Source organism: Lactuca serriola, chromosome 3 (genome assembly GCF_051521515.1).
Source record: "Lactuca serriola cultivar US96UC23 chromosome 3, Lser_US96UC23_V15, whole genome shotgun sequence".
NCBI lineage: Eukaryota > Viridiplantae > Streptophyta > Magnoliopsida > Asterales > Asteraceae > Lactuca > Lactuca serriola.
Window position 1 is genome coordinate 35,533,999 of NC_136410.1, and position 13,825 is coordinate 35,547,823.

At 37.0% G+C, this 13,825-nt stretch overlaps 3 protein-coding genes across 3 annotated transcripts; 1 reads left to right on the forward strand and 2 right to left on the reverse strand.

The window, feature by feature from the left end:
- Positions 1–736: 736 nt before the first annotated feature.
- On the forward strand, positions 737–2,276 carry LOC145091874 (uncharacterized). Its single transcript, XM_079029695.1, has one exon. It carries the CDS (start codon positions 816–818, stop codon positions 2,097–2,099), a length of 1,284 nt encoding a protein of 427 aa, XP_078885821.1. The 5' UTR covers positions 737–815; the 3' UTR covers positions 2,100–2,276.
- A 1,403-nt stretch (positions 2,277–3,679) lies between these two features.
- On the reverse strand, positions 3,680–6,600 carry LOC145091873 (putative serine/threonine-protein kinase At1g54610). The gene is made up of 7 exons (XM_079029694.1): positions 5,691–6,600; positions 5,311–5,595; positions 4,913–5,230; positions 4,588–4,815; positions 4,404–4,504; positions 4,206–4,323; positions 3,680–4,138 (listed from the first exon to the last, which is right to left on the reverse strand). The coding sequence occupies exons 1-7, from the start codon at positions 6,072–6,074 to the stop codon at positions 3,878–3,880; spliced, it is 1,695 nt and encodes a 564-aa protein (XP_078885820.1). The 5' UTR covers positions 6,075–6,600; the 3' UTR covers positions 3,680–3,877.
- Positions 6,601–11,745: 5,145 nt separating this feature from the next.
- Positions 11,746–13,591, reverse strand: LOC145091875 (CASP-like protein 1E2). Its single transcript, XM_079029696.1, has 2 exons — positions 13,174–13,591; positions 11,746–12,233 (listed from the first exon to the last, which is right to left on the reverse strand). Exons 1-2 carry the CDS (start codon positions 13,410–13,412, stop codon positions 11,897–11,899), a joined length of 576 nt encoding a protein of 191 aa, XP_078885822.1. The 5' UTR covers positions 13,413–13,591; the 3' UTR covers positions 11,746–11,896.
- Positions 13,592–13,825: the final 234 nt, after the last annotated feature.

The following is a 13,825-nucleotide window of genomic DNA, read 5'->3' on the forward strand; positions in this document are numbered from 1 at the left end:
TATGGTCTCAAGATATCCCATAGAAAATCCGTTCCCTTGTTTACACGTAAGTGTCCGTGTAACCGTAGGGACGAGCACGCCATAAGACTTGGCTAAGCGGGTAACAAAATGGCCACCACAGATTGGGCTCCCGGGTCGTGAAATTACTGCATATTCTGCCAAGTAACGAGCTAAAAAGCAAGGAAGATTGCAACAAAACCCCAGTTGCTAAAAAGCAGGGAAGACTGCATATCCTGGTGACCTTATCTCCAAATTTTTTATGGTGGATGGAGAATGTGATCAGCCTGTGCAGCAAACGGTGAATGAGTGATTTGATGCTGCTTTCTGGTGACACACCGGAGTTGAAAACACCAAAAGCGATATTGCTCCAAAACTCATATCCCGTCATTCCCACGGAATAAGTACGGGTAGCCTCCCGTAAGAACATAGAAAACTCGGGGGTCACGGTCTCGTGGGCCTCGTATAAACTCATCCTCCATGAGAATTCTACCAAACTGCACTCTCTATATTCTCCATCCAAACAAAAGACCAATATTGTGTACGAATCATTTTCCATTTTTTAAAACCTTTTTTAGAAACCACTAAGATAACCCGAATCAATTTTGGAAAACTTTGGACTCAAATAAATGTAAACAACAAAGACCAAAATTTTACTTTACTCTGCTATAAAATATAACCAGATAATTTTTTTGTTTTTTACACCATTTTTAAAATAGAAAAAGAAAATCCTCCACTCGCAAGCAAAGGAGCGGTAATTGTCAAATCTCTGATTTCTGTTCAAAACCCCACCTCCACCTCTGCCACTCCATTTCGCCATGAATTTCTTCCAATCCGTGTTCTCCGACGATCCAGACTCTTCCGATCTGGATGCAACCGAAGCTCACAGCCCGCAGTCTCTTCCTCAAAACCCTGGACCGAGCATCCCAACCATCACTTCCGCATGGACCTTCGGTAGTAGCTTGATGAAAACCCTAGCCTCCAAATCCGAGTCCGTCATTGAAACATACCGCCGTGATCTAGAGGAATTCAGTTCCGGGATCAAGAAAGAAACGGCCGTAATCCGAGAAGCAGCCGCCAAAGCCGTAAAGGACCTGCCGACCTCACTCGAAGCTGGTGCTGGCTTGGCTCAGGAGTCGCTCGAGTCGGTCGGCCAAGCCATCGACGATCTAGGTACTACCGTTACCGAAATCATAGCTCAAGGTAAAGATACGCTGCTGGCCGTTGATTATTCTGATAGCGATAGTGATCTCACCGATGCTAATATTAGTCAGAGAATCACCAGTAGCGAGAATCTGCGGTTTTCCAAACCTTATAGTAGACTCGATGCTCAAATTCTAACGATTCAAAGTGATATGAACACGTATTTGAATGATCCTGAGGACCTTATGGAATATAATGAATGGAAACTAGGGTTTAAATTTGATGAAAAGGCGGAGGAGATTAATGATATCATGAATGCATACAATGGGGTAGTTGGGGAGATCTACAAAGAGATTGTTCCCGCAAGAGTTGATGAAGATTCTTTCTGGAGTCGATATTTTTATAGGGTTTATAAGATTAAGAAGACAGAAGAGGCGAGGGTTAAGCTTGTGAACAGAGCAATTTCAGGGGAGGAAGATGAAGACTTGAGTTGGGATGTGGATGAAGATGATTATGAAGAAAACGCAGAGTCTGGTTTGAAGGTTGAAGAGAAGGAATCTGTAGAAAACTCACAAATCGAAGATGATGATAATGAGAAGATATGTGTTTCTGAAACAAAAACTGAGGATCAAAATGAAACAAAAACTGAGGATCAAAATGAATCAAAAGCTGATAGCATGGAAGCCAAATCTGATGTGAAAACAGGATCAGAGGGGAAGACGGATAGAGATAGTGATATTTCTATTGTTTCTAGTCAACCATCACCTGAAGAAGATGGGTGGGATGAGATTGAAGATATAGGGAGCAGTGATGAGAACAAGGAAAAGGTGGTCACCCATGGCAATGCCAGCCCTGTTAGAGAGGAGTTGCGAAAACGATTGAGCATTGCTGAGGAAGAAGAAGATCTTACATGGGATATTGAAGATGATGATGATGATGATGTGCCTGTTAAAGCATAAGAACCCTAAAGTAATTTCAAATTTGATTCATCAATATTGTCTTACCCCTCCTTTGGGGGGAGATTTATCTGGTAAGTATTTGGATCATGTTCCTTAGTTCTCATGTTCTTTATTGCGTGTGTTGTACAAATCATGATTTTATCTTTTAAAGAAAGCAGATTGCAATTTATTACCTCACTTTATAGTACTAGTAGTACACAACTCTTGCAAATTTACATTTTGGTGTCAAAATCAACTTGATTCGATCTTAGGCATAACACAGTTACGATTTGTTTGGTAAAATTAGTGTATATGCTCAAATCAGATCTTTGATATATTTGTTTGGTTGTTTCCACTATCAGCTTTATATATTGAACATTTGAGGGTTGTTTACATTGTACTGGACTAGATTGAATCAGTTGTTTTTAGTGTTTGATAAGACTAAGGGATTGTTTGTCTGTTTTTTCTTATGAAGTCGTGTATAAATGAATTGTTTAATGGAATGTATGTTTGGATAAAATGTTTCATAAAAAGTCTTTCTATTTTTTACCCTGAATAAACTCTTTGAATGTGATTTAATGATCATTTTTTGGTTCTCTTCAAATCATTTAACAGTTTGAACAAATTTCAGCAAAACCAGTTATCAACATGAGTATTAGAAGATAGTTATGACTTATGATGGTATAAAGCCTAACCTCAATTCCGTAACAATTAACAGATGGAATATGACAAACTGATTTCATCTTTTTGCATAAACACCAACTTTAATTGCAAAAGGGAGGAAATATAAGAAACATATTGAGATCAATATGTTGGTTTTCTATAGAAATATGGTCGAAGAGAAAAGAAAAAGAAAATAACAAAATGATACCCATGTCATTAACTCATCTTTCGAGTAGCTTGGTTCACCAGAGGCTTTATATAATATACATAAAAAAAAATGAGATTAATTCCATCATTCAACAATTTACTTAATAATACATCGGACGTTAGAAAATTAATTTTGCAAGTTGGACTTCATATATAGAAGATACTATTGCAAAATTCAAAGATATGTTAAGAATTGGGTTAAAAAACAAGATACCACTAATAAGTATTTAAAATTTTGAAGCCCTTATGTCTTTCTAGATTTGGATGTACATGTTATTATGTGGAATTCAATAGTTTTTGAGCTTGATAATATGTTTATACAACTCAATATACATAAAGAAACTTAAATACATTTTTTGCATACATTGGGCCTACATGTGGACAAATTAAAGGAATAGTTGGTCTTTGTTGACCACCCAAACAGTCTCGGAAAAACCAACAGCATAGCTTTTTCTTTTATACAAAAAAAAAAAAAAAAAAAAAAAAAAAAAAAAAACTATTTATGGACCCATACCAAAACTGATAAATGGATAACAATTGATGACCTTGGTCTATACCATGCATCAAATAGTGTATGCAATACATGTCAAATTATTTATTCCCAATTATACATAAACCTCCAAAACCTACTGAATCGAAACTAAAATTAGCATTAAGAATCAAAATAAACATGCACATAAACAAAGCATGAAATGGAGGTATTGCTATCAGCAGATGTTGACACCAAAAAAGAAAGAAAGAGTTTTGAATAATAATAATAATGTTTATTTAAAAGTAGGCCGACTTGAGAGTATCATTTACAATGCTTTCGAGACTAAGGAACGAGCTTCTTCTCACCATTCCAAAAAAAAAAAAAAAAAAACAATGCAACAACAATATAAAATAACAACAAAATCCTTTACCTTTTTTGGGTTTCCAAATTCCAAATATCACTTTTCCTTGCTCTTGTTCTTGGATGATTTTGATGTATTCTTTCTTGATGAATCAACCAATGGTCCAGACCATGTCTGAATAGGAGCTTTCCCATATGAAAAATTAGAACTGAATGGCACGTCTGGAGGGTCAAAAGCTGGATCCATATGCATGTGATGTGAGGATCCCAACGGGTACCCGAGTGTCCCATCTTGATGAGGTGGCGGAAACTTCTCACTCTTGCTCTTTGCATTTGCATGTGTGATCAACCGTCGTCTCTGCCAACCAAATCAAATCTTTGTTAAAACAAACAAATCTATTAAAAAAAAAAAACGTATTTCATACATCAAGATTCATTTGCATCTCAGCATTTGCTTCAGGTGCAGGAATTGCCCTTGCAGGTCTTTCACGTGTGCGTGTCTTCTTCACACCATCAGCATTTGATTTACCAGCAGCTCTCAATCTACAAAAAAATAAAAATAAAAACAATTTCATATAATACTCTCATAAATTGTGACTCGGTGGAAAGTTCACAACACACACCTTCTAGCTTCTTCATCGCGTAATTTAGCATCCATCTCTTTGCTTGGTGGATATTTTGGAAGGCTTGAAGGATCACAAGCGTAAGGTTTTGTTGTAAAGAACTAAAAAAAACGAAAAAATTAACATTAAGAACGCACAACACAACGGATAATAAGAAATTTTGATATAAACATGAAACACTCACTTCACTTCCCAAAGCATCCGTTGCAGTTAGACGCTGAGCTGGATCAATAGAAAGAAGGGTATCAATTAATGGTAAAGAAGATGCTGGAAATTCTTTAAATGTCTCTGCAATGCATCTTCTATACGACTGTTGCGGCTTAAATATCGTTGCATGTGGAAGCTTAGATTTTTTCCAATATTCATCAGAAGGAGAACCACATAGCTTAAAAATCTTATGAAGCTGCTCCACCTATTTACAAAGGATCAAACAGTCATTTCACATCCCACAAACTCAAAATAAATAAATAAATAAAATAATTATATTTTATCATTAACTAATTAATTACCTCTGTTCGACCAGGCATGATAGGTTTCCCAGCCAATAACTCTGCTAAAATGCAGCCTGCACTCCATAGATCAATACCCACACCATAATCAGTAGCCCCAAGAAGAAGCTCTGGTGGTCTATACCACAATGTAACCACCCGACTTGTCATTGGTTGCTTGTGATTAGGATCAAAAAAGGAAGCCAAACCAAAATCAGCAATCTTTAAAACGCCACCATTGTCAAGAAGAAGATTTGACCCTTTAATATCGCGATGTAACACATGGCGATTGTGACAGTGTTCAAGGCCTGACAATAGTTGATTCATGTAACACTTCACCTACAACATCCATAAATGCAATTCTGTGAATCCAATTTTTGTGAGGAAAGTAATACTAGAATGATTAGAAAGAATCTAACCTGGGGTTCTGTGAATTTGATTGTGGGACTTGCTGCAAGTCCAGCTAAATCATGCTCCATGTACTCAAAAACAAGGTATAAACTACATGACATTCTTGATGTCACTAATCCTTCTAATTTCACAACATTTGGATGATCTAGTCTGCGTAGTATCAAAATCTCACGCGCCATGAATTTCACACTTTCAGGCTCCAAATTGTCGAATCTAACCTTCTTCAATGCAACGATTTTTCCTGTCATTGTGTCCTTAGCTTTGTAGACATTACTGTATGTACCTTGTCCAATCTAAATCACAACATCAAAGAAAAACCGATCAAAACCATCGATTTTGTAGAAAAGATTCAAAGAAAACTGATTGGAGGGTGTTCATGGTTACTTGCCTTGTCGATTTTCTCAAAGGTATCAGCTCTCCGGGGTGTCCAGCCGTTGATAGCTTCTCCGGCGACTGCAGATAGCCAAGCTGGCCAGCCGGCGGCGACTTGTTCACCATGGATGTTCTTCGGTGGGTTACTCAGTCTGGGATTAGGCTTTGAGCGTCTTCTCTCACCTCTTGGTTTCGCAGCGCCGTCTTTTTGATCCACCCCATTTTGAGCCTCCCCACCACCGGCAGTGGCGGCGTCGGGATTTGCGGTTACTTCTGCTCTACCGGAATGAATATGTAAGCCGGTGTCTCTGTTTCGCCTCTTGTCTGCAACGATCTCAGAACTTGCAGGTCCGGAAGACGAAATCTCTTTCGCAAATACACACCCCATTCTTCGGCACATTAAAAACCCTAACCCTCATTCCGAGTCAATTCCCTTCATACACACCTGAATAATTATGGCGGAGAACATATTCCAACAGCAATGAATGAACTGGAATAATGGGTTTTGATTAAGATGCGGTGGTTGAAGAGATGAACCCTAGATTTCTTTTTTCCTTTTCTTTTTTCTTTCTTGTTTGCCCAACAAAGCAAGGGCAGCAATGATTTAGAGGTATAAAGCCCACAATTTATGGCGGTCAAATATGAGGAAAAACAAAAAGTTGATGGAACTGTAGTAGCTTTAATTGCTGTTTTGTTAGCTTTTAACAATTAAGAATGGGGTGCTATTGAAGAAGATCCATCTAATCTTAATCTAATCTAGGTCACAAAAGTTGTCAATTTTGGGAGCAAAAGACAGATTGTTAACTTACGGACGACTTTCTTCAAGGGTTTGGTGGATTTGCAGAGTGACAGGGAGAGCTGATCTGCTCCCTCGACCTCTTCTACTTTCTCTCTCCTTTAACTTTAACAAAATCGATTACTCAATTCACAATTGTCAATTGGTATATGCGTAATATTCAACTACAACTATTCCAATTTCTACAAAATCTATATCCAATTTTCTATGTTTCACTTCTATACTTTAACATAATTCTTGACCCTTCTTGTAGTGTCCTAGGTTTTAGGCCTAAAATAATGCGTTACATAAACAATTAACGTAAAACCTAAAAATGTTGGGACATAGTAAACGAATTTTCACGTATTCAACTCATTTGACTTGTTTCATTTTGAAATTTAAGGACGTAGTAAACTTCATACACTTGTCATAAAATATTATAACATTTAGGATTTAATCTATTTTATATAAATGAATGGCAATTATCACCTCTAAACTTTATTGTTGGAATGTATTAGGAGAAAGACAAAATTGCAAAAATGGTCCTTGTGATTGGTAAATTTATATGTTTTTTTTTCCAAAACAAAATGTTGGTTCACCACTCATCCAAAATTAGATTTTTTTATTGTTTTTGGTCCTTATACACTTGAAAAGATGATTTTGCCAATATAACTTATATTTTTAATTTTCTTCAACTGCTGAAACACATATGTTAATTTAATTAATTTTTTTTAAACTTAAAAATAAAATAAAAAAAGGTCTACCCACCATTTCTCTTTCCTTATCTCTTAACAAAAACGCATATACACACACTCAAGAACAAACATATCACCACTAGTGGCAGCCACCATCACCAGCGATTGCTACTACCGTTCGCCACCATCATCATTGACTGCCACCATTGTCCACCATAAACATCCAATCTACCCTCACCCCCATCTTTCATTCCTCATGCCCGATAAAACTTCCCCATCAACACTGCCCTTCTAATCGATTAGATTTGTCCCTACCTAAATGTAGCCACCACCATCGCCTTAGCATTGTTCGACAGAGGAGCTCCGCTTTTCATCGGACCACCCAAATCCCCTGTAACACCCGAAATCAGAAAGATCAAGAAAGGAAAAGAGAAACCCTAAGTTAAAGAGGGTTGACTCGGCGAGTCTGTAGCCCGACTCGTCGAGTAGAGACGAGATTTCGAGCATGTGTAAGTCGGCGACTCGACGAGTCCATATTCGGGACTCGGCAAGTCTGCCTGCCAGGAAGAAACCCTAAATCCCCGGGTTTGCTCACTATTTAAGCAATGTTATGTGCCCCCAAACTCGCCTCCTTCACCCTCAGAGAGCTTGTGAGAAACCCTAAACCATCTCTTGTATGATCTAAGTGTTTTTGTGTGGATTCTTGAAGGATTGAAGAAGAAAAGAAGAAAGGACCAAAAAGAGGAAGTGTAGAACAAAGATCCAAGGCCAAAGTCAGAGTTCATTGAGGTATGTCTCGGAATTATCCTGTTTTGTGCTTAAAACCTCCATTAGAACCTCTAAGGCTAGTATAATGTATTTTTTCCAAGCTTTATAGTTGTATGGATGCCTTGTTGGGTCGAGATATCCCTAGATATGTTCATTTAGGAGTGTTAGAGCCCTGATCTAGTGCCTTTTCGAAGTTTCCTTGCTTGAGAACCCTAGATCTAGCCTTTATTGTGCTTTTTAAGCCTTTTAATCTTCATGGGTTCATATGGGCACGTAAAGATAGAATCTTTACGTGTTAATCGAGCTAAGGGAGCCCAGATCTATAAGTTTTATGCGCTGGATTCAAGCAGAATCGAGTTTAGAGTAGCTGCATGCATGCGACTCAGCGAGTCGGAAGAACGACTCGGTGAGTCGAGTCACGAGTCCCCGATTTTTCCCCTTTTGAGTGATGCCGAGTGGGGACCAGTGAGTAGTAGAGTGGACTCAGTGAGTTGGAGGCCAGACTCAGTAATGGAGGGACTCGACGAGTTGTTCATACAACTCGGCGAGTCCAAGGCAATCTTCTTAGCTCAAGAACAACACGTCGAGTTGTTCATACGACTCCGCGAGTCGGATGCAGATAGCCTGAGTTCTAGAATCGAAAGGGAACTCGTCGAGTTGATGCTATACTCGACGAGTAGCCGCAAGTAGGGTTGAGAAGTGAGAGTAGAGACTCGGCGAGTTGGCGGCCCAACTCGGCGAGTCAGGTCAACTGTAGGTTGACTTTGATCGGGAGAGTTGACTTTGACCAGGGGTAAAATAGTCATTTTACCCCAATTCAGTTATTAGTATTTGATTGAGTGTGTTTATGGAATTGTAGCCGGGGAGATACCGGAGCAGCAGCAGATAGCTTCCAGAGCCATACACTCAGCAGCCAGTTCACGAGGTGAGTTTCCTTCCAGTAGGAACGGGTCTAAGGCCACAATGCCGGCCCGTTTAGCTAGCAGTAGTTTCCGGATTTTGATCCGATGCAGTAGTTAATATGTTTGATGCCTTCGTGGCTCAGACATGATTTATGTGTTATGTGTTCCGGGCTACGACCCGATGCAGTATGCAGTATATGTGTGTTCATGCTAGTTGATATGTTTATGTTATGTGATGTTCAGTTAGTCCGTACTTCGGTCCGATGCAGGGGACATGGTCCCAGTCAGTTTCTAGACTTCGGTCTGACGCAAGGGGCAAGGCCCTAGTTAGTCCGGACTTCAGTCCGATGCAGGGGACAAGGTCCCAGTCAGTTAGTTCAGACTTCGGTCCGATGCAGGGGACAAGGTCCCAGTCAGTTTCCGGACTTCGGTCCGATGCAGGGGGCAAGGCCCCAGTTAGTCCGCACTTCGGTCCGATGCAGTGGGCAAGGCCCAGTATGTGCTTTATATGTTATTGTATGGTATGTGGTAGATTGGGGGAGCTCACTAAGCTTCGTGCTTACGGTTTTCAGTTTTGGTTTTAGGTACTCAATTTTCAAAAGAGGAGCTCGGGAAGATTGCAGTGCACACACCATAGTCAGTTAGCCTGGGAATGTTTGACTCTGATAATGAGATTATGTTTTGAATTTAATACTCGAAAGTTATGTTATGACTTATGATACGTTTTTATAAATCTGGTTTTAGTAATGTTTTAAAAAGAAATTTTTAGTCAGGATTTTTGGGTCGTTACATCCCCTATCATGAAACCCTAAATTTTTTCCAACATTACCCTTGTAAACCACTGTTCTTGTCGATGATGATGGTTAGATCGACATCCCCTAGATCGGATACTAGCGATGATGATAGAAGATAGATCGATTTGGCGATGGCGATAAATCGATAATGGTATGAGGGAACTTTAACTTTATCGGTGGTTTTGTGGTTCTCAAAGAAATTAAATTATTTTGTTTTTGTTTTTGTTTTTTATTATAAGAATAAGAACATAAATAAAAGAAATTAAATTATAATTATTTAAGGGGCATATTGGTCATTTTAAGTGGGATGTGGACCAAAAACACAAGAAAATACAACCATAGGGACCAAAACCACACAAGGTATCTAGAATTGGACCGACAGTACACCAACATTTCATTTTGGACTAAAACTATAGAATTTTGCCAACCACAGAGACCATTTTTGCAATTTTGCCCAGGAGAAATGATTGATGTAGCAGGGGGAGTTATTGCTAATATTTATTTTTTGTGTTTTTTGTACACTATTTATATGTGTACTGGTGTCCTTATACATTATTTATATGCTTACTGATGTCCTTTATTTACCTTAAATTTTATCATTAGTTATTTTTGCTCTTTAGTTAATAACCATTGTGTATTGTCCATGATAGTCTGACATTTCATATAAAGAAGATCATCAGACTCGTGTTTTTCTTATGTCGGAGGTTATCAATCGAAGTAGTTTCTTTACCTTAGAGGAGTCCATTGTCTTATATACCTTACTTCGTCTTTACTACACTCTTATTGAACTTGTATATTATTATTGTTGTTGTTGTTGTTGATATATGGAGGGTTTTCATGAAGTGGCGCTTAAAGCTTGGGAGACGTTAATACTGGTTGTTGGGTCTTATGGAGTTTTAGGTATGATATAGCTTTCGTGGGGAACAAATATCGTAAGCAGTTTATCTTTGATTCTGTTAGAGAGTTTTCTTTTATTTTGAGTAAAAGTAGGAATCAGAAAAATGTTCTTTCTTGGGTTAACTAGTTAAAAACCCTAGTCAATGCTTTTTCTATGTAATTTTCAATTTTTTCTTGCTTTAGTGTCTTGTTAGAATTGCTTTTTTCTAATGTCATGTTGCTCTTAAAAAAAACTTGGGAGACGGAGTTATAGTCGGCCGATTGGTTTTCTTATTTGTTTTTCCGGCCCATAGTACAACTCATTGATGATAAAGGGGCTATAAAAATGTTTCGAACCATGATTGAGAGCTAATCACCATGTGTAGTCTATTTGCAAGTACATTGGAGATCATTAATGAAATTGAATTTTCAACCTTATACATCCTATAAGGTCGACCGAGAAGTAATCCTAGAGAGATAGAGGGCCATTTATTTATGGAATAAGTGTGATAAAAGAGGAGTTACAACCTTTATTAAAGTACCTAAAGAGTATAATTCCTCACAAAATTAGATTCCAAGATGCACCAATAAGTTTTTATAAATTTGAAAGTAACATTGTCTGGTTTGGGCACCTTTTCATAAGTAATTCCAAACAACTGTTTTAATTTCTTCAGGAAAGAAGGTAGTATTAAGAAAAGAAATGTAAGTGGGCAACAACGAGTTGAATCCGTTATAGGTAAGACTCGGTCTCAAATTTTTGGATCGGAGAATTTGTTTTTGAGAAAGAAAGAGAAACTCTCCTCGTTAATGGAGGATGGACTCGCAATTCATATCGCTGATAGAAAACCCATTAATTATATAGTCAGAGTTATTGAGTTTATGATCTCTTCAAAGAAATTAGACATCTCAATCAAACACCCAAATTTAACTCTCTTTTTGTTTTAAGGACGCATCATTTGACCGTTCCAATTCTAATAATGTTTTCCTCCAACTTGATCTGTTTTGTAAGTCATCGATAGATGAGAAATGTCTTGATTCGAACCAACCTCTTGCAATTCACTTTCACTTAATACATATTGGAACCAAATTTAAACAAAGAATCAAAATATGAATTTTGGTATTGTGTGAAAAGTAAGATCCAAAATTTTGTTTTTGTCAAAAAAAGATCAAACTCACAAACCCAAAAAAAACAAATTGATGGAGATACCAAGTTATATAACGGTTGTGTAGTTGAAAATCACACAAAAAATAAAAACACATGTAAAATAAATGAAAATTGTATTAATCAAAACGTCTCAACTACTACACTCATAACATATTAGATCGGCATACATCAATATTGGAAAAACAAACAAGACAAATGATTTATAAGTCGTTAACGTCGAGTAACCAACATTGAGTACTTGGTCTCCTTAAAACTTCTTGTAGACATTGATAGTGGCTAACACAACGAGTAGAAGATAGCATATGGAGCCATTGAAAGACAAGATCATTGCAGCAGCAGTCTGGTGACAAAATTTATCGAACACATTACACACTTTTCCCCATTGTAGGTGTGAGTTGCCTTTGAGGCCAATAAGACCAACAGCACCCGCTGCACCCATTGCCGAGAAGAGAAGTGCCACCATTACTATATCTAAAATGGTTACAATCAAGGTTACGTTCTTCTTTCCACCCCTAGCTGCTAATGTAAGCACCAACGACATCGTTGCATAAAAGCATGCTATTGCATTTGCGATCACAAGGTACCTACCATACCAAGAAAAAAATCTTATTAAATGAACTGATTATCTTGCTATTAATGTTATGTTATTAAATATAAATATAAACTAGATCCATTCCAATAGCCAAGAAAACTGTTAAATTATATTTCATATGTTTCTTTATTTTAAAAGCGTGTGTGTGATTGCTTTTTATGGAATTAAAATATGTAAAGTAGGTGGGAGTCATAAGTCATGTTTGTGGGAAATTGAATTTGGAAATCTTATAAGTCAACATAATTGATGAACCACAACAACAAGATAATATATATTTTGCTATCTTGAATTTAATGTATCGTATATATATGTTTCTATTTATTAATAGAAGTTGTTATGCCGATCAAAATAATTTAATGAAAACATAAAAATTAAGATGGTTGCCGTGATCCTTAGTGCCCCATCAACTTGTCTCGTGATCTATGTAAAAACAAATATATTAAATTAAAAGTTAACTATATATATGTTTCAAATCAATGCATACTTTTACTAACACCAAATCTTGAACTAATATGTTTAAATATTTATTTAGATACGAGGTTGATCGAAGAATATTGATAATATTTTGTTTAAGCCAAATATTTAAAGAGTAATAAGAATAATTCGTTTAATTTTATTCTAATTGATTTTTTCATACAAGCATCCTAGTCATATTTATTGATCTGTCAGACAAATTTTAAATCACATTAATTCTACAATATGAGTTTATTCTATAAATTGTTGTTGAAAATTTCAGTTAGATAATTTAATTAATAATAAAAATGAAATGATATATTATACCTAACTACGAGAATACGAACATATGATTAATATTAATAAATATTTGAATATACAAATTAATATATTTGTTTTAAATCAATAATTATAATCGTTTTACTTTACCCGCGTAAACCATGAACATGAAAGCTAGGAGAGAATGAATGAATACATACACAAAGGCAGACATGTAAAGCCACTTAGCGGTGACCGGCAAGTTGACCGGCGGCAGGGAAGGGACAATCTTTACGGATACGGTTGTTGACTGGTTATTCGCTCCGAGAACGACGGCTGCCGCCAGAGTTAGCACCAATGCTAAAAATCTCACAAACAAATCACTTCGCTTCACCTTCCCTTTTCCTACAGGTCTTATACCCACCTCACCATTGATCCCCTCCTTGTACTGCATATCCATATCTGTAAAAATTGGAGTTATGACGAATGAATTGATAAGAGTGGAAGTGAAGAACTGAGTAACTGGAGGTCCAGTGATACATGCATTTATAGGGATACGGGCCTCATCCCAAGACAAAATACAAGTCCTTTCTATATCCGTTTGTCTAAAATAAAGAGTGTGTGTATGTGTGTGTGTTGGAGGGGGGGCTAGAGACATATACCAGTATAAAACTTTTATGAAAATAGGTGATATAATCATTCTTGATTTTGGTTTTTGTGCTTGTCATTCACACGACCATCTCCATCTTTTAATATTCTAGAAATGTGCGAACTTTTTTTTCCTTTATATTCCACATTCGTCTTAATTTGTGATGGAAGCACGTACAACAAATTTGAACTAATAGAAATTATGATCGAAAATAATTAGTAGTT

Bases quoted from the DNA above. Each gene is read 5' to 3' on its own strand.
- LOC145091874 (XM_079029695.1), top strand. From the start codon at position 816: ATGAATTTCTTCCAATCCGTGTTCTCCGACGATCCAGACTCTTCCGAT.
- LOC145091873 (XM_079029694.1), bottom strand. From the start codon at position 6,074: ATGTGCCGAAGAATGGGGTGTGTATTTGCGAAAGAGATTTCGTCTTCC. The intron at 4,505-4,587 runs GTGAGTGTTTCA...CGTTTTTTTTAG, and splicing joins CGGATGCTTTGGGAAGTGAA to TTCTTTACAACAAAACCTTA. The intron at 4,324-4,403 runs GTGTGTGTTGTG...ATTTTTTTGTAG, and splicing joins CGCGATGAAGAAGCTAGAAG to ATTGAGAGCTGCTGGTAAAT.
- LOC145091875 (XM_079029696.1), bottom strand. From the start codon at position 13,412: ATGGATATGCAGTACAAGGAGGGGATCAATGGTGAGGTGGGTATAAGA. The intron at 12,234-13,173 runs GTATGTATTCAT...TTGGTATGGTAG, and splicing joins CTTTACATGTCTGCCTTTGT to GTACCTTGTGATCGCAAATG.